Below are 22,220 nucleotides of genomic sequence, written 5' to 3' on the forward strand. Positions count from 1 at the left end.
CCACCCCTGCCTCCCCCGGCCGCCCGTCCCTGGTGCCACCGGCGCGGGCTTTACACGGTGGCCCCCAGCATGGCGTCTGTGCCCGTCAGGATCTCGTTCTGGTTGGAATCCAGTCCGAAGAATTTGACCTTGAGTCCGTCAACCGGGTGGACCACGGGCACCAGGGTGATTTTGGGGAAAGTCCTGGTGGCGAGCTCGAAGCGGCTGGTGCTGGCCAGCTCGATGGCCAGAGCCTTGAGGAAAAGCTTGGCCAGGTGCTTGCCCAGACAGGTCCGTACGCCTCCTCCGAAGGGGAGGTAGTGGAACCTGCCGTCCTTGTCTTCGCTCCGGCCCTGCCCGAAGCGGTCGGGGTCGAAGACGTCCACGTCCTTGAAGACGGGAGCGGTGTCGTGGGTGTCCCGGATGCTGTACATCACGCTCCAGCCCTTGGGGATTTGGAAACCCTGAGGAGAGGCGGGAAGGGGTGGAGAGGAGAGGAGAGTGGGTCAATCCTGCTGGAGAGGGAGCGGGAGCAGGGGGATGGGATAAAGGAATTTTTTTTGCGTGGGATGGTGGAATGGTTCAGGTCGGGAGGGGACCCTAAACTGATCCTGTCCCACCCCCCTCCAGGGCAGGGACACCTTCCACTACCCCAGGGTGCTCCAAGCCCCATCCAGCCTTGGACACTTCCAGGGATGTGGCATCCCCAATCCCTGGGCAATTTGTGCCGGGCTACACCAGCCTCACAGTTTTCCCTGTTTATTTCCCATTTCTTTTGAGTTTATCCCACAAATGAGATGCAGATTTAAAGGAAAGCCAGACAGCACAGCACAAAGAGATGAGAATCCTGGCTTTATTCCTCCCTCCATCCCAAGGATTCGTGGGACGATCCATCCGTTTATTTGCTTTGTGGTCACTGGCAGGAGCTGCCTACCAGGAACCCCGTGGTGCCGAGTAGGGGATGCAGCTTCTCCCGTGCCGTGCCGTGCCCCACACATCAACCAGCCCTTCCCAGAGCATCCCAGAGGATCCCAGAGGATCCCACAGCATCCCACACCCGCTGCCTGTCAGCACCACACACCCAACACCCACGTCGGGGCCTGGGTGATGAGAAATGGGGTGGATTTATCATCCCCTGAGCACTTTGAAAGGTCTCTGACTCAAACCACTGCATTAGGAGGATTTACAGTGACAAGGCAGCTCCTGAGATTTTGTTTTGCTGGGAGGAAATTCCAGCCATGGTGGTGACTAATCCGCCTGTCATCCGGCAGCCTGGAGATGCCCTTTGCCGTAAACCTTTCCCCTGTCACACCCCAGCTCAGAATCTGGCGTCACTGTCACGAGCTGGGCTTTGGAGCATCACGCCCGTCTGCTCTCTGACAGCTCCACGCATCCCTTGCTCCACATCCCATCACTGTTGGATCTGGAGCAAATCCCGTTGCTGGGATCACAGAATTAATTAGGCTGGAAAAGCCTTTGAAATCGTCAAGTCCAAGCTGTGAGCTAACACCACCTCATCCACTAAACCATGGCATTGAGTGCCACATCCAGATTTGAACCCCTCCAGGGATGGTGACTCCAACACCTCAGCCCATTCCAACGCCCAGCCACTCTTTCTGGGATGAACTTTTTCCCTAATACCCAGCCCAAATTCCCCCGGTGCAGCTTCAGGCTGCGTCCCTTTGTCCTGCCTCTGGTTGCCTGGGAGAAGGACTTAATTAGGCAGGACTTCATTTATCCCCTCAGAGGTCTCCTCTAAGCCAGGCCCAAGCAAGCTGGGCTTTTCTGGGGAGCTCGGGGTGCAGCACTACTCACGTCCAGCTCGAAGGTCTGCAGCACCGTCCGGTACCCCCCGGAGATGGGGGTGAAGAGCCGGAGAACCTCCTTGATGACGCAGTCCAGGTACTGGAGGCCGTTGATGGTGTCCAGGCGCAGGGAGCCCTCGCAGATGCAGCCGTTGTGGAGGATCCCTTTGCTCCGCAGCTCCTCCCGCAGCTTCTCCAGCACCCGCGGGTGTTTGAGGAGCTGCATGATCAGGGAGGTGCTGGCGCTGGCCGTGGTGGCGTAGGCGGCGAAGATGAGCTCCAGGGTGCCGTCCTGGGGGGCAGGAGGAAGGGCAGGGTGAGACACAGGGGTGGGGGCAGAGGGGCTTTTGGGACTTGAGCTGGTCAGAGTGACTCTGAGACACGTTAGAAACTCTCTTTTCTTAGCTTGGCGCTCGAAGAAGGAGTCAGAGCTTTCCATTTCTCAGTTTTAAGGTTTATTGTATCTTATCGATGACATTTTTTCTTTTGACTTGCTGAGGTCTGCTCAGCAAGACAGAGGCCCCCGGGTGGTGTTATTTTTTATACTAGAAACTATGTGTACAATATTTACAATTACTTTTTAATACTTATCACTTTTGTTAGACAGTGAGCTTCTACTCTAATCTAAAAGTGCCACCATCACAGCAGAAGATGGAGGCTAAGAAGAAGAAGAAGGAGAAAGTGTGTTCAGCCTGAGATTCTTCTAGTTTGCTTTTTCAACTCTCATTCTAAAAACTTCCAAAAAATCTATTTTTCACTTTGTGATAAATTCACTGTCATTCTACTTAAACTTTTGTGGCTTGTAATTCTTCATATAAGGTTGAATTTATTTTTTTTAAGGGCTAAATCAAAGGCTGAATCAAAGGGTTAAGAGACCTGGGCTCTGTGCCAAGGTCTCTGAGCCCCCCCCGGGCAGGGGCTCGAGTCTTCTAGGGCAGCCAGAGAAAGTTCCTGGGTTCCAACAAGAGGCCACCAACCTCAGCACCTCAAGGTGCCACGGGGTGTTCTTCACCCCAAAAGATTTCCAGCCTGGCCTCAGAGTCGTGGAATGGTTTGGGTTGGATGGAAGTGAAGGATCAACCTTGTTCCAACCCCAGGGACACCTCCCGCTGTCCCAGGGTGCTCCAAGCCCTGCCCAACCTGGCCTTGGGTGCTCCCAGGGATGGAGGAGCCACAGACTCTCCCAAAAAACAGGTGCTCCAAAGATTTAGGATGCAAAGGGACCGAGTGACCTGAGGAAGGATCGCATCACAAAGCTGGGAGAGGGAAAAAATGGAATGTGGAGGGAGATGGATTCTCCTGGGTGATTTCCCACCCACCAGGATGGATGAGGGAAATCTGAGCCAATCTGTGTCCATTCTCAGTGGCCTTGGACACTTCCAGGGATCCAGGGGCAGCCACGGCCTGGTCACGTTTGACTGGAAGGTCACTCCTGGGACAGCCACCACGAGGAGCTTCACCCAGAACCTCTGAGGATCAGACAAAAACCCAGGAGATGGCTCCTGGCATGCCATGACCCTGCTGCAGATAAGAACCTGCTGAGGGTCAGGCTCCTGTGCCCTGCAAAGGAGGCGCCAGGAGAAGTGGAAAACTCGGGGGATGCAGTTGACCAAGGCTTCTGTTGTGACCAGGGAGGTTCAGGTTGGATATCAGGAAAAATTTCTTTCCTGGAAGAGGGGCCAGGCGTTGGAAGGGGCTGCCTGGGACAGTGATGGAGTCACCATCCCTGAAAGCATTCAAAAACAGAGTGGATGTGGAATTTTGTGGTATGGTTTAGTGGGGATGGAGGTTGGCCTTGATCACCTTGGAGGCCTTTTCCAAGCTTATTAATTCCACGGAATGCTTTGCAGAAAGGGCTGGGCACAACCAGCAAATAAATAAAGCAACTGGTATGGATCCACCACCCCAGGGTCCACCAACGCTTCGTGGTCCCCCAGCTCTCAGGTCTGCCCCAAAAATTCCTCCTGGGATCATCCCTCACTTTTCCCTTTAGGAAGGCCCTGCCCTGAGCAGAACAATCCCAAGGTGGCCCCAGGGAAGGGCTTTACCTTCAGCTCCTGCATGGTCAGCTCCTTGCCGTGCTCCTTCCCGCTCTCGATCAGGATGTCCAGGGCGTCGGCGTAGTCCTTGCCCTGCGTGTTCTGCAGCTTCTCCTGGATGGCTTTTTCCAGCCCCTTCTGCAGCGTCTCCCGGGCCCGGATTCCCTGTGGAGCAGGAAGCGCTCAGACCACGCCACCAGCAGCACCTTGCCCGTCCCAGGAGCTGCAGACGTGCTCAGGACAGGTCCGAGCCATAAAAGCAGAGGCTCAAAGAAGGGTGTGAAGATGTTGGAGGTGTCCCCTGGGCAGGAGGAGTAAAGCCGGGGTGGGGGAGATCACAGGAGGAGTAATCAACACCTAGGTGTAAATGACAGGTCTGGGCTGGGAGCCCCTGTCCGGCACCGGTTCACAGCCCCCGGCTCCTCCTGGCATGTATGGAAATCCCTGGGAAAATTGGCTCTCAAAGGAAAGCCCATTCATCCCAAAGAATCCTCTTCCCCAGCAATTTGATCACCTGGTCCCAGTAAAGCAATTCCTGCGGGAGTGCAGCTGCTGGGGGCTAACCTGCTGCTGGGAATGATTCCGGGCTCCGAGGGGATGGAATCGTTCCCATGGGCAAACAGCAATAAAAAAATAATGCAGGGATATCAGAAAAATAATTTTCTGTATTTTTGTTACCAAAATTCCCTGTGAAAAAAGAAAAATTATATCTATTTTTTTGTTATGTTTTCATTTTGCATCAATGGAAAAAAACCTGGAATACTCCGGGAATTAGAAGGACCTGATTTAGTTTTGGGAATTACAAGGATCTGTTTTAGTTCCCGGAATTACCAGGACCTGTTTCACTCCAAGGTCAGGAGGGAATTAAAAGGAGAAGGGTCCCACAAAGCAAAAAAACAGAGCAAAGTGCCAAATGAGGAAAAACACAAATTAAATCTGGGCACGTCCTGACTGTTTCCTCTCATCAAACCACTCCAACCACCAAGGAACACGTTTTCCCCTAAGCCAGGAATTGTGGCCCAAAACGGACTCCTTGAGGTCAGAGGGTGAGCGATCCCACCTCCAACGGGGAAAGGCGCCGATTAATCACCGCCCGTTAATTAACCAGCGCTATCAGCCTAGAACCCGCCCCAATCTCACCCTCCTGTATCCGCTGAAGGGCAGGTCCACGGGCAGGGAGAAGACGTTCTCCACGAACTGCTGGTAGACCTCGAAGAGGCGGCCGAGCTCCTCGTCGGGGATGCGGAAGCCCAGCAGGACGCGGATGGCCATGCGGAACGTCAGCTTCTGCGCCTCGTGGTACACGTTGATGGGCTCGGGGTCGCTGCTCCAGGCCCGCAGCGTGTCCTTGATCACCAGCTGGATCTTGGGGAGGTAGCTCTCCAGAGCCTCGTGGCTGAAAATCTTGGAGAAAACCTACGGAAAACGGCAAGGAGAGGTTTGTCCGCGGCCCCGACACAGCCTTGTCCAAGGTGTCCTACAGGGAGGTGTAGCCATTCCAAATTCTTCACCCAGTTCCTAAAAAAGCTGCCAGGAACACCAGCTCTTCCTGAAATTCCCACCACGACCATCACAAGTGACGGGGAATCACGGAGCAAACCAGGGATTGAAGGAATTCCTCCATCCCACGTGTGGCAGGAGGGACAGAGACACATTTCCGTGTCCAAAGGATCCCAGCTCTGCTGATCCCATGGTTTGGGTGTCACTCATGCACCTTTTCCACAGGGATTCTCCAGCATCCAACACAAGGGGAAAACACAACTCTCCCAACGGGAAGCACTGACAATTCCTCCCACCTCTCCATCACCTTTTCCTTCTTTTTTTTTTTTTTTTTTATTTTTTTCATGGATGCAAACCGAAGCAAAATAATTATTTTGGAGCCTTTAGGATCTCTGTGGAGTCTGGCTGAACTCCGACAGGGGTTCAAGCGGGGAAGAGCCGCTGCACGTAGGCAGAGGCCGCGATCGCCCTCGGCTCATTTCCTTGGGAAACCAGGGGAAAAAAAAAAATTCCTGATGTCAGCAGCCAGCGTTAATTTAAGCCCTGCGAGTAAACAGTGAGCAGGACTGGGCCTCCCCAGGTCCCCCACGCTAACGGCTCCTTACTCCAATTTTTTTCCTCCAATTTGGGCCCGGGCCCGCTGGAGGAGCTCAGCAATGCCAGGAATGTCCCTTCCCGGCACAGCAGCGCTTTCATTCGGCATTCCCGCCGCATCCCTCGCCGAGCGAGGGGGGAAAGTGCTGTTTGTTTATTTTTTATTAACCTACACACACGCACGGGGCAGGACGCACACGCACTGCAGGCCTCCAGGAAAATCCAATTAAACCAGGATTCCAAGGAGGGAGCTGCGCGCCGGAGCCTCCACCGGTGGCCGCTTCCCGGCGGGAATGGAGGCGAGGTGGGGGGGCTGCCAAGTTATCAACCCACCGAGAGGAGCGAAATCAAAGCCGCCCCCTCTTTTCCATGAGCGCCGGGCTCGCCGGAGCTGTAAATGTGAGAATTTCCTCCGCAGTCAGCACTCCAAGGGAAAGGTAATATTTTCCTGGCTGCGACCCCTCATTGCTAATGCCCGGCGTTCCCTGGGAGTTTGTTTGGTGAAAAAACACCTCTGTCCCCTCGCAGCTCCGGGCAGGAGCCTCCACAAGAGCCGCTTCACAACGCCCCGGGTGGAGCCCCCAGTAAAACCCAGCGCACGGCGGGCCCGGCGCGGAGCTGCCCGCGGAGCTCCCGGGATGGGAGGATGGATCGGGAAGGGAATCCGAGCCTGGGGACAGGGAGCCATCCCTGGATGGCCGCAAGGAGCTGAGGCATGAATGAATGAATGAGAGGAGGAATCAATGAATGAATGAATGAACAGCAGGGAGCGAGAGCACGGCGAGGGCGCGGGACGGGGCGGCGGCGGCCGCCTCCTGCATCCAGAGCCTGGAAAGGCAGCGGCGGTCAGGCTTTTTCTGCTGGAAAAAGCAGCTGCTCGGGCAGGAAAAGCTGGAGAGGGTAAAGCCGAGACCCTCGGCTGCGTGGGGAAGGGGGGAAAGGAGTGGGGAAGGTGAGAGGTGGGGAAGGTGGGAAGGGAATGAGAAGGGACGGTTCCTTTGTCCATGAGCAGGACACCGGGGTTTGATGCAGAGCCAGGATCCGTGAGCTCCTGCACAGGGATGGGACGAGACCACCTGGCAAAGGGACACTGCTGTGTCCCCATCCAGCCCTCACCTGCCCTTCGTCCATGCCGGGCAGCTTGGAATAAGGACAGAGGCTCCCGGTGAATGTCCCAAAACATTCCCCGTGCCTCAGTTTCCCAGTTGGAAGCAGGGCAAATGAGGGGACAACCTCTGCTTTAGGAGCACCTGGTCTGCATCCCTGCTGGGAGCCACCACGCCAGTGGAGGTGGCCTTTGGGGGCTCCTGGCCTCGTTCTTTCCTGGCATTCCCCGCAGGAAAAGCACCTGGGGACCCCCCCTGCTCCCTGAAGAAAGGACACAGTCCCAGATGTGCCTCTGGTCCCAGAACAGCTGCTGAGGTGTGGGGGGCTGGATCCACACCCCCGGATCAAGCCAGGCTCCCAAGAGAAAAGATCCTGTCCTAAGGATTGGTGCGAGCAGAAGGGGGGGATCCTCTGGAAGAGAAAACCGAACCCCTCCCTATGGGATCAGCACGAACCTGACAAGGGGGAGGTTAAGCGCCGGGGGGCGAGGGGGATTTTGTTCTTTCTCTGCAATTTTTGGGAGGTCTCCTCGTGCCTGGAGGCTCCTCCAGCTGGCTGCTCCCTGGAGCTCCCAAGCACGGCCCGAGCCCCGGCCGCGCTGCTCCGTCCCGGCCGCCGCCGCCGCGCTCGCACCGCCTAATCCCACATGTCAGCAGATCCTTCCCCGGCCAGACACAAGTCTGGATCCCCTTCCAGTCACCTCCAGTTCAACCCTGCATCTTTCCAGTTGATTAAAAAGGAGGAGAAGGCAGCCAACTTTCCCCGACGAACCCCGGCGCGTTCCTAGCCTAAAATTCCTGCGCCCTCTAGTGAAGTCGAGCCGAGCGGCTCGGCTGCTCCAGGAGCGAATCCAGGCAAAGCCGAGGAGAATCGGGGCAAGAAAAAGTTGTTCCAGAGCTGCCAAGAGACCAAATCGTCTCTAAGCTCGGCTTTGTTAACCCTGAGGTGCCACAGCCCGGCTGTGGTGACACCCGGCCTCAAGGGCTTGCAGCAGGGCCAGGGTTTTTTGGGGATGCTGGAAAGAGTTTTTCCACGTTGGGGTTATGTCCCAAAAGAGCCAAATTTGGGAATTTGCTCCATCCAAGGGTGCTCATTTCCAGCCTACACCCACACTGATGGAGATCCCACCACCCAGTGAGCCCGGCTGGAACCTTCCCACATGGAAAAAGGATATTTAAGGGTTTATGGTTTTCCAAAGGCAGAAAAAGCTTTCCCAGTGCCTCAGCTCCAGCTCCACGTGACGGCAAAGTGCCCCCAGCCCCAGCTAGAGAACGCCCCAGCCCCATCCTTAAACCACAGTCAGGGAATCCGAGGGAATTCTGTGAGCTCCAGCAGGGATTCCATGCACGGTTGGGGTGTGGGGATCCACGTTTTCCATGGGTTTCTCCTTCCCACTCCAAGCACCAGCACCAATCCCTGCCTTTGACCATCCATGATTTCCAGGCCCCTCGCTCCCACCTGGCTCCCAAAAGAGGGAACGGAGCTTTCCATTCCTCCCCTCCAGGAAGAAAACCGAAATTTTGGGATCAGCCACCTGCATCCCATCCAGCCCGGAGCCGCTGGCCTGACCAAAGTGATGAGCCTGGAAACGTTTTCAGGAACCAATCTGGCACCTGCCGGAGGTTTGGCCGACAGGAGACGTCGGGAAGCATCCAAAGCAACATCTCAACCTGGATTCATCCTAATTCCTCCCACATTTCCAAAGACCAGGGCTGTGTTTGTCCCAGCCCTGTCCCATCACCACATTGTCCTGGATGTCTGCCCCTCTCTGGAGCCCATTCCCGTGCTCCAGCGGGGTTGGAAACCGGGATATTTTTGGAGGTGGTTCATGGGCGAGAGGCCATCCTGGTACTGGGAGCATGAACAAAGGGAAAACACAGCAAAAAAGTTGGAAAGGCACCACAAAAGGAGAGAAAATTCCAAAAATCCCATTCCTGCCCGGACACTCTGTTTATAAAAGGTTCAGGTTTGCACACAGCAAAGAACTGATTCCTTTTCTCCCCCTCATTTTTTTTTGGAAATGGAGCACATGGAAGGCTCCATCCTGGAGAAATCCAGGCTCTCCTGAACGCTCCAGCCTCCAACGGGAGTCTGGGAACAGGAGCTGGAGCCTCCAGGCTAAAAGGAATGAGGAGCCTTTGCCAAAGGCACTTGCACTGAAATTCTAATGGTTCTCCAAAAAAAAAATCAGCTGGAAAAACGGAAGGATCATTTCGGATCCTCGGGTCATGTCACGATGCCCCTTCGAGGGCTGTCCCAAATCCAGCATTTCCAGGCAAGTTCAGAATAAAATCAAGCCCAAGATCTGCATTTCCCCACAACACAAAAATCTCCACGTTCAAGAATCTCTCCTGCAAATCCCCCACACGGCACGGGAGGATTTCAATCCCAAACCCTTTAAGGCCCTGCTTTCAATCCCAAGTTTTCAAGGCTGAGAGGTGAAAGAGGCTGTGGGGGAGAGCCGGGACCGAGCAGGACCTGCCTCAGCAGTCCCTCTGCAAAACTGCCCGAGATTCCCAAAAATTCCAGCCCCAGCAAAATTCCATCAAGAAATTTCAGCTTCTTGGCAGGATTTCTGGGGATACCAAGAGGCACTGGGATTCATCCGCTTGGGAATGCTGCTCCCAGTGTCCTCTCCCTCTTTATTTATGGAGAAAGAGGAGAATAAAATTCACCTTGGGCTCCTCAAGGAGGGAGAGGGATCCCACATCCGTGGATGTCACGGGAAAGAAATGGGAGCTGAATCCAGAGAAGAGGGATCAGAAAGGTGGGATCAGCCAGCCTGGATCCAGCTGGGATCCCTGTGGATGGAGCCGTGGGGAAGGAGAATCCCACAAACCCAGCGGGCACGGTCGGAGCTCTCCTTCCTCAGGGAATCCTCAGGGAATCCTCAGGGAATCGTGGAATGCTTTGGGTTGGAAGAGACCTTGAAGACCTAATTCCAACCCCTGGGATGGGTTATCCCAATGGGTGATGGATCACTGCCTGTGGTGTGGGCATGAAGGATTCCCTGGAGACAAGGAGGAGGAGAACAGCTTTCCCAGGGAAGCAGTGGAAGTGAAATTTCAGGAGGAAAAATCCCAGTTTTAACGGAGCCGATGGGTTTTCCTGGAGAGAGGACAGAAGGGAAGGATCCCTACGGATTTAAGTAACCCAGAGCAGGATTCTCCTAAAGACAAAGCCAGCCTTAAAAATAAACCAGTCCTTGAATTGCCAAGAATTCCAGAAAACGGGAACAGAGCAGAGCAAGAGGTGGCCACGCTCGGGAGGGGATGAGTGAGAAATTCCCAATCCATGGTGCAGCCACTTCATCCCAAAGGAATAAAAACCCCTTCCAGAGCATGCACGGTCCCGTGGCAGGAATGAGGGAAAAAAGCTTGGAAAAGGGATTCCTGCAAGGAAATCCTGAGGATTGCAAGGCCTCCGTGGGATGAGCGAACACCCGAGGAGCTCCTGCAGACCAGGTGAGGATTAAAGCTCCTCCAGGGAGGAGGGGACAGGGGCTGAGGTGACCCCACAAGGTGATCCCAGCTCAAGGCCACCCTACAAGGAGAAGGAAGCTGGAGAACCAGCAGGTGAGAGAGATTTCATGGGAAAAATTCCACCTGGGAAAGGATGGAGAGCTCTGTTACCACCAGAGGGATGAGTGGAATATCACAAACCACAGCTGAGGGGGTTCCTGGAGCTGCTTGGGAGGATGGATGGAAAAAAACCAAAGGGATCACGGTGCAGGATGGATCCTGACTCCCTGACATCCCTGGGATTCACTCCTGGTCCCTGACATCCCCGGGATTCACTCCCCATCCCTCTGGAAGCGGAGCCTGGATTGCAGCTCCACTCAGCTGCTGCCCAAGGAGGGGCTTCACCTTCTCCATGCCTCCCAAGACACCCAAAAACTCCCGCCCTGGAAAGTGGAAAATCCAAATTTGGGGATCCCAGGGGATCCCACAGCCACAATCCTGCTCCAGCACAGCGAGCTTGGAGCTGGTGGGGAGTTCTGGGCTGGAAGGCACCATGAAATCTCCCAAAATTTGTGGTTTAGCCAGGAGCTCCTCCATTTGGCTGCTCATTTTTTTTTAAAATCCCTTGGAATCGCTCTGGATTTACACCCCTGGGGATGACAGCACTGCTTGGTCTAAAGTCAAGGAGCCAACCCAGCCCAGGAATTCTTCCCCCAGAACGGGAGCAGGAGCCATCCTCCATCCATGGAAGGTTTTCCCTGCTCCAGAGGTTTTTGCCCATGGATTAAGGCTCCCAGGGCACGGAGAAGGGGCTGGAGCTGATGGCAGCTGGAATCCAGCCTGTTTGCTATAATTTTGGGAGCTGGCTCCGACAGATTGGGATGGTTTCTTTTCCACCATGGAATAGGCTGGGAGGGTTGGATAGACATGGAGAAAAAAAAAATCCTAAAAACCCTAAAAAAAAAAAAAAAAAAAAACCCTGTTAACAACCTCGGTCCAGGTTTTTTGTAGGAAAAGCTCCATTCCTCCAGCTCCTTCCTCCTGCAGCCCTCTCCCCCATCCCGATCCCGATCCTTCCCTCCCCCCCAGCCCAGCCCGCGGCAGCTGGTTTATATTTGCCTGTAAATTTATGGCCCCTTTTGTGTTCCTAATCCCCTCGCAAACGATATGAAAGCCCCGGACCTTTCCACTCGGTGCTAATGAGCTCAACACTTGCGTGCCTCGGAGGCAGAGCATTAATTGCGGTGTGTTAATGAGCGATGGGGCTTTGGACACTGAGACAAACCAGGGCTGCCCCTCCGCTCCACTCCCTGCTGCTCCCTCCTGGAATCCCGGGATGTCTCCCCAGCAATCCCAAGGATTGCTTTTATTTTATTCCGTCTTGGCCTTTTTAAATATTTTTTTCTTTTTTTGGAGCTGGCTGTGTCTATTTTGGGATGGCTCTGCTGGAAGATGAGTCCGGAGCTCTCCTGCCAAGCTGGATGATCCCGAGGAAAGTCTGATCCCACCTTTCCCTGCAGATCCTGGGAATCTCCTTCCTGGCCCTGGGCGCTGCTCGGACTTGACCTAAGCCCCAAAGGCCACATCCTGATCATTCCCAATTCCCATTTCCTTCTCCACCAGGATCCCTTGCGGGCACAGGAGTGCTGAATTCCAGCTTCCTGCTGGAATTAGATCCCATAAAAGCAGAGGCTGCAGGATCCCTAAGATCAGGTTTGTTCTGCCCTCATTACGGCTCCTTTCACCCCCAGAATCAGCTCTCCCAAAATCTGGGGGTTTCCGGGTGGAAATGGGAATGGAAGAGGTCGACAAGGACAAGATGGGATTGGATGGGACAAGGATGGAGGGAAGAGCCAGGGTGGGACAAGAGCAGGATGGGGAGAGCCCCGGAGCATGGAGCAGGGGCTGGAATGATCCCACCAACCCTTCCCAGGGAGCTCCAGCAGGAGAGCAGGAGCTCCAATCCCAAGGGATGACATTCATCCATCATGGGGCGGGCAGGGAGAGGGATCTGCCCCCAAAAACCTGGAGCAAAGACCCTGCTCAGCCACCGGGGTCACTCCTGTGAGGAACCTGGAGGAGATTCCAGACAAAAATTCCACCGTGGAGCTCCGGCTCCAGCAGGGGTGGCCCAGATCCTTCTCCAAGATCAACACAAACTCCATGATCCTTCAGCAGGAACAGCCCAGCCGGGATTAATATCCCAGAAAAGTGGGAGAGGAGTTTGGAGCTGCTGTTGTTTATTCCTTGTGAACTGCTCTGGTCACCCAGCTCTGTCCGAGGCCAAGGCCGGAGCCAGCACCAGGGAAATCTGCAAGGAAGCCATTCCATGGGGCAGGAATTTTCCCTCTTCCCAGCCCCACATCCCTGCTCCAGGCTGACTCCAAACCCTCTCAGTAACTGGAGAGTTCGTTTCCCAAAACACGGAGGTTTTCCTCAATTCCTAGGAATTTTCAGTGCCAGTGACACCTGCAGTGAAGGCATTCCCTGCTGCAGGAATTCCCTGTTCCCAGCCTTCCGTCCCTGCCCCAAGATGATTCCATATCTTGCAATTCCCGAGTTCATCTCCCAAAACAGGGAGATTTCCTCCGATTTATAGGAATTTTGGCAGCCTCCTGGAGGGGAAATTTGATAAATTTGGGATGGGAAAAATCTTCCATAGGGTGAGGATTGGGATTAGACCACCTGTATCCCGGAATCCTTTACCGACACCTACAGGATCAACACTTCCGGTTATTCTACGTGGAATGGGATAACAAATCCATAAAGATCCCAAAAAACAGCTGGGACATGGAAACAGGAAAGACAGAAGAGCTCCAACACCTGAATCATCCCACCTACCCCCGATCCCATCCAAGCGTCCTCCAGCGGATCCAGCGGGAATTCGCTGATCCCGGAATTCCACCGAGGAGCTGAAATTCCTTGGAAAGCTGCAGCGAGCAGCTGATCCCTGGCAGGATCCCAGAACCCTCCTGCAGGAACATGTTGGGTTTGGAGCTCATCTCCACATCCCAGTGACAATCTGGAGACCACGGATCGCCTGCCAGGGAACGCCGGGAGAGGAGCTGCTGGAAATAAACGCAGCTCCAGGGGAGTTGGGAAGATCAGGGGGATTTATGGCCCTGGACAAGAGCTGGAGATGGTCCCGAGGGCTTGGAAGGGCAGCAGAGGTGGGTTCCACTCTCTGCTTTCCCTCATCCTGCGCCAGGTGAGGAATTCCATGTCAGTTTTTGGCAGGATCGGGGAATTGGGAAGGGACAAGCGAAGGCTCGAGCTCAGAGATGAAGCAAAACCCCAGAATCCGAGAGGTCAGCGAGCACCGGGAAACCCCACAAGGCTTTGAGCTGGATCATCCCCCACCAAGGAGATTTCCCAGGAAATCCCCTCTCCACGGAGCTTCCCACCGCTCCAAACCTTTCCGTGAACCTCTCAAGAGCAGCGCCCTCACTGCGGAAATTGGGGAATCCCGTGGAAAATTCTGCCTCTTCCAAGCCCTTCCCTTGGTTCCCTGGCAGGTCAAGAGGAGAATTCAGGCTCGGTTTAAGATTTAAGCTCGCCCTAGGTCCAGGTCCTTTCTCCTGAGAGCTCTCGGAGTTCCAGGGTGGGGAGAGATGGAAGCTGGAGCCGTGGAACAAGAAAAATTTGGGATTAACGAGCTCCAAAGAGGCCACACCTGAAGGAAGGAGCCTTAATCTGCTCCTTGGAAATCTTGATAAGAGCAAAACAATCGATTTTCACCTCATTAGAGGCAGGCTCAGCTCATCTCCGAGTGGGGGATGGGTTTTTAGGGAGAGGAGGATTCCCTAAATCGGGATCAGCCCGGGCTGGGTGGGGTGGGAGGTGCTCAGCTCCCAAAAGCAGCGATTAGCAGGAGATGGAGGGAAGAAATGAGGCTGAAACTCCCGAATTCCAGAGCTGGGAACTGCTGGACTCAGTCTCCAGCTGATGAAAGGGAAAACTTCAAAAAGAATTAACTCCCAGAGTGTCCCAGATCCCAGGAAAAGAGTTTGTGGGAGCTCAAGGAGCACCAAGGAGTAGGAGAAGGAACTGGGATTGTCCCGGGACAGGGTTTTGTTGGAATACCTGAGCTCGGGAGGCTTTTGGCCACCCCTGATGCAGGAATTAGGATTTAAGAGTTAATTGGGATTTAGGAATTAATTAGGAATTAGGATCCTTGCGGGCTTGGAATCACAAACGACGCCAAAAATCATGGAATTGCGGGATGGCTTGAGTTGGAAGGGACCTTGAAGGTCATAAATTCCACTCCCTGTCACAGCCAGGAACAGCTCCCAGGGTGCTCCAAATCCCATCCCAGCCTGGCCTTGGGACTGCCAGGGATCCAGGGGCAGCCAGGGCAAATCTGGGAATTCCAGCCCAGCCCCTGCCCACCCTCCCAGGCCACAATCCCTCCCCAACATCCAACATCCACTCAGGATGCAGAAGGGGTTTTGAGGAGCACAGTGGAGACCTTTAGGATGGAGAACATTCCAAAAGCTTTGGGCTTCCGAGTTTAGGCTTGGCCACGTCATTTTTCCCAGTGGGAAAAACCCGGGAGCGAGAACACGAGGAAGAGCCGTGGAGGAGAGAGGAAATCTCTGCTGGGTTTGTGTCCAGCCCAGCCCTGGTGCCAATCCCAAACCCACCAGGATCCCACAGAGGTCAGGCCTCCCTTTTCCATGACCCCATAACCCACAGTCCCCTGGGCCCGCTCCCGAGGCCGGAATTCCGTGGTTTCATCCGGGCCAGCAAAGGCCACTTTAGATGAGCAAAAAGAATAATCCAGAGGTGCAGGAGTGTGAAAGGAGCAGGGGATGGGCACCTGCAGATCTCTGCAAGATCCTGCCTAACCCTCCCTGGATAGGGAATAAACCCTCCCTGGATAGGGAATAAACCCTTCCTGGATAGGGAATAAAACCTCCTTGGGTAGGGAATAAAAACTGCCCTGGATGGGGAATAAAAACTGCCCTGGATGGAAGATAAACCTGTTCCAGATAGGAAATAAAACCTGCCCTGGTTAGGGAATGAACCCTCCATGGATAGGGAATAAAACCTGCCCTGGACAGGGAATAAAACCTGCCCTGGATGGGGAATGAACCCGCCCTGGACAGGGAATAAAACCTGTCCTAGATAGGGAATAAACCCACTCTGGACAGGGAATAATCCAATTTTCCCCCTGGATGGAGGCAGCCCCATCCCCACCCCCTTGGAAGGAGAAACATCTCCATTTTTAAGGGAAAGCCCCAGAATTGGAGGGGCTGAGCTGTCGGGGTTTGGGGCAGGGACAGGCACGCTGTGGTGTCACTCCTCAGCTGTGACCAACGGGTGCCATGTGCTGTTTGTTTTCCCGTCATCTCCCCCAGGAGAAGAGAGGGAAGGAATTTTGGGAGGTTTGGAAGGGATTTTACAAAAAACCCTCCAAAATAGGAAATGCTGCTGGAGCAGGGACCCAGCCCTGGGGCAGGGATGGGGACGGCCTCGTGTCCCCAACAGTGTCACCAGTGCTGGGGGGGGGGGGGGTGTGTCACCCCCCCCCCCTTCATCCCAAACCATTCCCAGCCCAGATCCAGCTGGGAATGGACCCATGGGGTGTGACAGCCACGCCACCACTGCCACCAGCCCTGCAGCAGGGGGGACACGGGGACTGTCCCCACCTCTGCTGGGCTTCAGCACCCCCAAACCAGGCAGGGACTCTGGGGGGGGGGGGGTCACAAAAGTGTCCCAGCATCCCCAAACCAGGCTGAGGCTCTGAGGGGAGGGTGTCACCTCTGGGGGACACAAAATGGTCCCAGCACCCCAAGCCAGGCTGAGGCTCTGGGGGGGCGTGTCACCTCTGGGGGACACAAAAGGGTCCCAGCACCCCAAACCAGGCTGGGGCTCTGAGGGGGGGGTGACACATGAGGGTCCCAGCACCCCAAATCTGGCTGGGGCTCTGAGGGGGGGGTGTCACTTCAGGGTGACATAAAAGGGGCTCAGCACCCCAAACCAGCTGTCCTGGGGGTTCTAAGAGGGGGGGGTGTCACCTCTGGGGGACACAAAAGGGGCTCAGCACCCCCAAACCGGCTGCCCTGTGGGTGTCACCTCAGGGTGACACAAAAGGGTCTCAGCATCCCCAAACCAGGCTGGGGCTCCAAAGGGGGGAGACGTCACTTCAGGGGGTCACAAACAGGTCCCAGCACCCCCAAACCGGCTGCCCTGGGGGTGTCACCTCAGGCGGACACAAAAGGGTCTCAGCACCCCAAACCAGGCTGATCTGGGGGTTCTGAGGTGAGTGTCACCTCAGGGTGACATAAAAAGGTCTCAGCCCCCCCAAACCACTGCTTCACCCCAGAGCCCCCCACCCTCATCCCAAATTCCCTGAAATCCCAGGAAGTTCTCAGCACCACCCCCTCCACCCAAAGCCCCTCGGGGTGTCCCTGCAGATCGGGGGGAGGGGTCACAATCCCCGGGGGTCCTCCCCTCCCCCCTTGTGCCACACCGCCCTTTTAGGAGCCCTCCCCGCCGCCCCTGTCACGCGTGTCCCCATCGCGGGGGCTCGGGGCGACACGAGTGTCCCCCCCATCCCGAGCCACCTTGAAATTCCTCAAGGGATCAGCGCGCCCCGGGGGGAAAGGGGAGATAAAAGGGAATAAAATGAACGAGAGTGGGGGGAAAAAAGAGGAAAGGGGGAGGAAAGGGGGGGGGGGGGAAGGAAAGGGGAAGGAAAAACGGGGGAAAAGGAAAAGGGGAGGAAAAATGGGGGGGAAAGGAAAAGGGCAGGAAAAATGGGGGGGAAAGGAAAGGAAGGGAAAGGAAAGGAAAGGAAAGGAAGGGAAAAAAGTGAAAGGGGAAGGAAAGAAGGAGGGGAAAAAAGAAAGGGCGAGGGAAATAAGGGGGAAAAAAGGGAAGAGGAAGGAAAAACGGGAGGGAAAAGGGAAAGGGGAAGGAAAGGAGGGGGAGAAAGCAGCGACACCGACCTTCCTCTTGTGGCGGTGGATGTCGCCGATGGAGTTGGCCACGGTGTTGGGGCCCAGCAGCATCCGCGTGCTCCGCGGCCACTCGGTGCTCACCAGGTGGTGCTCCCCCATCAAGATCTTGCGCACGTTCTCCGCTCCCGTCACCCGCACCAGCGGCCGCCCCAGCAAGTGCGTCTTGAACACGTTCCCGTACTTCTCCCGCCGCGAGGACTGGAAGCAGGAGCCCTGCGGGGGTGCCGCGGGGTTGGGATGGGACGGGACGGGAATTGGGGCAGGGTTTTGGGGGGATCGGGGTCACCCCGCCCGCTCTCCCCGCAGCCCGGCGGGGTCGGTGCCTTCCTTCCCCCCTTCCTCCTCCTCCTCCTCCCTTCTGCTTCTCCCTTTACCTCCCCTGTCACTTTTAAACATATTCCTAATTTTCCTCCTTTGCCCCCCCTTTTTTTCCCCTCCTTCACACCCTCCCCCTTTTTTCCCCCCTCGCTTTTTGTCTCTTTTTTTTTTTCCCCTCTCTTTTTCTCCCCTCCCTCCTCGCTCGGGCTGATTTTACTCGAGAAAGGCAGCGCTTTGCCTAAGTAAATCTCCAGATTTCAGGGACTTTAATAACTTTCCCACATGCTCCAGGGGCTTTTGTCGGCGGAGAGGCGGCCGGAGCAGCAGCAATAGCGGGGGGGGGGTCCCCCCAAAAAAACCCCCCTGGCGAGCGGGGAGAGGCGCTGCGAGCGCCGCGGCCGCGCCGCCGGGCTGGGAGCGCGGGTGTTTATTTTGAAACAAAAGCGCGGTTGTGAGGTTCAGATGTTCAGGTGACCCTGTTTCTTGATCTGCGTAAATATAATTAAAGTCCTTTTTGTGGCATTAATAAAGAGTTATTTGTACACCATTTCCAGGGCAGCACAAAGAGCACCTTTATGCGGCACAAGTTGCGAATGGAGTCCAATTTATACAAAATTTTTGTATTTTTAGCCCTGGACTCTGTTTGGACGGAGCCTGTGGAAAAGCGAGAACCCTTTTCTGGTCCCCCTGTAAAAATCTGATAAATTTCTTTAAAAAATAAAGCCCTATTGAGAGCGTGCCGTTAACCCCTTCGGCGCCGGGGGCGGCCGGCGGAGCGGGGCCGCCTTGCCGGGGCTTCCCCGGCGGTGGCGGCGGCGGGAGCGGGGGGGGACACCGGGGGACGCCGCCGCTGTCCCCGCCGGGACCGGGCTGTCCTGCCCCGCCGCCGGCTGCGGCGGTGAAGGGCGGGAGCATCCTCCTTTGATTATTATAATTAATTTTTTTTTCTTTCTTTCTTTTCGCTGCTGGGAGGAGAGAAGGGGAAACCCTGGCGCGGCTTCGCCTCGGGGGTTCCCTCCCGGGATGCTGCGAGCCCCGGGGCGCCCCGAGCCCGGCCCGCGGCTCCCCCCGGAGCCGAGCACCCCCCGGCCGCCTCCTGCCTCTCCTCCTGCGGGATTTTTTTCCCCTTTCCCCCCGATTTTTTGGCAGCCGCCCCGCGGCGCGGGGGGATCCCGCTCCGCCCGCCGCTGTTGGGCGTTTAGCGAGGTTAATCCCGGGTTAATCTCCCGATTACCTCGGCGGGCTTCCCCCGCCGCGGGAGCCGGGCCGGGAGCAGCGCCGGGAGCGCGGAAGGGACGGGACGGAGCCGGGGCTCGAGGGGGACGCGAGCGGCGGAGCCCCCGCATCCACCCCGAGCCGCCTCCGCCCGCGGCTCCGGCGCTACGGATTTCGGGTTTTGGCAAGAATTGCGGCTGAGGAGGGGAGGAGGAGGAGGAGAAGGGGGTGGGCGGCGCGGGGGCGATGCCGAGCCCCGACAGCCCCCGGCCGGGAGCAGCCCAGCCCGGCCGCGCTCCCGCGGTGCCCCCGCGGCCGCCGCCGCTCCCCCGGCTCCGGCTCTGCCTCCCCGGCTCGCCGAGAAGCCGCATGATGCAATCGGAAGGGAAAGAAGACCGTGGGGAGAAAAAAATACAGCGAGGAAAAGCCCTAAAAAGACCCTAAAAAAAAATACCGATCCAAGGGAAGAAGAAGGAAAAAAAAAAAAAATACCCCAACCGAAAAACCAAGCGGTGCCAACCCCGGTTCCAGCGCGGAGCAGGGAATCCTCCTTACCTGCAGCAGCCAGTGGAAGGTCTCTCCGATTAAAGGGAATCCCATGGAGCCTTTGGGGATTGGTAGCTTGCAGGTTTTGTCGCGGGTGGCAGCCCAGCGGAGCTGCCACAGCTGTTGGGACACGGCCAGCAGCAAAGTCAGTGACACCAAGCACGCGGCGAGGGTAGCCAGTGCCGAGACGAGATCAAAACTTGCAAAAAGCATATTTGGAAAGAAGGGAGGAGGAGGAGGGTGGGGAGAGAAACAGCCCCTTGACAGGCACCACGCTCGCACCCACACACACGCGCGGAGAGACGGCGAGTGCGGAGCGCCCGCTCGGCGCTGCTTGGGGGGTCCTGGGGCGAGGGGGGCACCGGCTCGCCCCCCCTCTGCGCTGGCAGGTTGGGGAAGCGGCGAGGGGAAAGAGGGGGGAAGGAGGAAAAATTTAAAAAAAAAAAAGAAAAAATGAAATAAGGAAAAAAAAAAAAAAAAGAGCTGTTGTGGCTGTGCCCCTCGCTGCGAAGTTTGGGCTTGTTTGGGGTAAACTTGACAGAGTGACACGGAGAAAAAGCACCACGCGCGCACGGAGAGAGGGGAAAAGGGGGGAAAAAAGAGGACAAGCAGCGCCCCCCCCCCCAAAAAAAAATATGGGGTGGGGGTGATGATGAGGGAAAAAGGAGAGGGTAAAAAATTAGCAAAAATAAAAAAAGAAGAAAAAAAAGGAAAAAAGAAAAACCTTGCAGTGGCGGAAAAAAAAAAAGACCCCAAAAAGTCCAACTGCAGATGCTCTGGCTCTCGCTCGCCTGCAAGGCAAAGCCACACACACCAGAAGGAGGGGGAAAAAAAGGGAAGAAGTCAAAAAGAAAAAGAAGAAAAAGGGGGAAAAGGGGGGAAAAAGGGGAGAAAAAAAGGAGCGAGGTTAAAAAAAAAAAAAAAGTTCAAAAAAATCTGAAAATAATTCAGCCACGAGCTGGAGAGATGGAAGAATTAAATAGCTGTATATATGTATCTACACACACGCAGCGAGCCGGTTCGGTTTATAGCTCTATCTCTACATATATATAAATATCTCCCTATAAATACAGATCTCTCGCGACGCCGCTTATTTGGGAGCCCCAGACTTTTCACCAGACTTCTGTAAGGAGGAGGAAGGCAAAGGAGGAGAGGAGAGGAGGGAAAAAAAAAAAAAAAAAAAAAAAAAAAAGGGAAAAAAAAAAAAAAAAAGAGGGAGGCAGGGCTGCTGGGCAAAGCCCCTCTGCACTGTTCGCTTTGAGGCAAAAGAAAGTCAAATGTGTGTTTATATAGAGGCGGGGAAGCCGGGGCTGGGCCGGCCGCCAGCGCCGCTGCTCCCCCCGCGCCCCCACCCGCACTTCAGAGGCTCGGGGGGGCCGGGCCGGCCCGGGGGACGCGGCGCTGGAGCGTGCGAGCCCTGGCGCGGAGCCCGCGGCTCGGTCACGCCGCTCTGCTCGGCCTCATCCTCCTCCTCCTGCTGCTCTTTCTCCTCCTCTTCTCCTCCTCCTCCTCCTCCCGCTGCCGCCGCTGCTCCTTCGCCGCCGCCGGCCTGCGGAGAGACGAGCGCGGCTCAGCCCCGCCGGACCCCCCGGCCCCGTTAACCCTTGGAGAGGAGCTGCGGGCACCGGGAGCCTTCCCCCGCCACCCTCAGCCCCCGCAGGAACCCCCCCGGGCCAGGGTCCCCCCGATATTTAATCCGGGATTGTCTCCTCGGTGTTGGACCCGAGATCGCGCTCGCCTCCCGTGTTTGATCCATTTGGGGTTGGCCCCCCGATATTCAATCCTTGGGGCCTTCTCCCCTTGCCACAACCCCCCCACCCCACAGTGATCCCCTCGGCATTGTCCCCCCGATATTCAATCCTTGGGCCTTCTCCCCTTGCCACAATCCCCCCACCCCACAGCGATCCCCTCGGGATTGTCCCCCCGATATTTAATCCTTGACAGCTCTCCCCTTGCCACAACCCCCCCCTTATTTAATCCTTAATTTGTCCCCCCCAATATTTAATCCTTGATTTCCCCCCCCCCCCCAATATTTCAATATTTAACCCTCGATCATTTTTTCCTGGCAAAAATCCCCCCCTTGATCATCCCCCCCCCCCCCGCCACAACCCCAGGATTTAATCCTTGGTTGTTTCCCCTAGAACAGAGTCCCCAATTGGTCATTGATTCCCCCTATCTATTTAATCATTGATTAACCCCCCCAATATTTATCATGATTGCCCCCCTCCAATATTTAACCTCAATCATTTTGCCCTGGTAAATTCCCCCCTCCCCCATTTAAAACCCCTTCGTGGTTCCCCCTCACCACAAACCCCCCAATTTAACCCTGACTCCTCTCGTGATGATCCCCCCCAAATTTAACCCTCAATCATTTCCCCCGATGTTTAATCCCTGATATTCCCCCCCCCATATTTAACCCTTCACGACTTTCCCTCTCCCCCATGTCTAAGCCCCAATTCCCCCCCAATATTTAACCCTTAACACTTCCCCCTGCAAAAATTTCTTCCCCCCATCAATTCCCCCCTTTTCAGTGACCCTCCCACCAACTCATCCCTGATTATTTCCCCCTGTCCGTGATTTCCCTCTCTGCCCCCACCCAGGCACAGATTTACCCCAAACCTGACATTAACTCACCCCAATCTCTGATTTTTTTTTCCCCCTCCCCAATAATTTCTCCCTGGCTATTGATGT

General features: G+C 55.7%; 1 protein-coding gene across 1 annotated transcript; it reads right to left on the minus strand.

Annotated features, from left to right (window-relative positions):
• Window positions 1-6: 6 nt before the first annotated feature.
• LOC103824129 (cytochrome P450 26B1) lies at window positions 7-20,692 on the minus strand. Its single transcript, XM_030239006.2, has 6 exons — window positions 19,539-20,692; window positions 17,439-17,663; window positions 4,964-5,239; window positions 3,833-3,988; window positions 1,795-2,076; window positions 7-443 (listed from the first exon to the last, which is right to left on the minus strand). Exons 1-6 carry the CDS (start codon window positions 19,740-19,742, stop codon window positions 51-53), a joined length of 1,536 nt encoding a protein of 511 aa, XP_030094866.2. The 5' UTR covers window positions 19,743-20,692; the 3' UTR covers window positions 7-50.
• Window positions 20,693-22,220: the final 1,528 nt, after the last annotated feature.

Source organism: Serinus canaria, chromosome 4, assembly GCF_022539315.1.
Source record: "Serinus canaria isolate serCan28SL12 chromosome 4, serCan2020, whole genome shotgun sequence".
Taxonomy (NCBI): Eukaryota; Metazoa; Chordata; class Aves; order Passeriformes; family Fringillidae; genus Serinus; species Serinus canaria.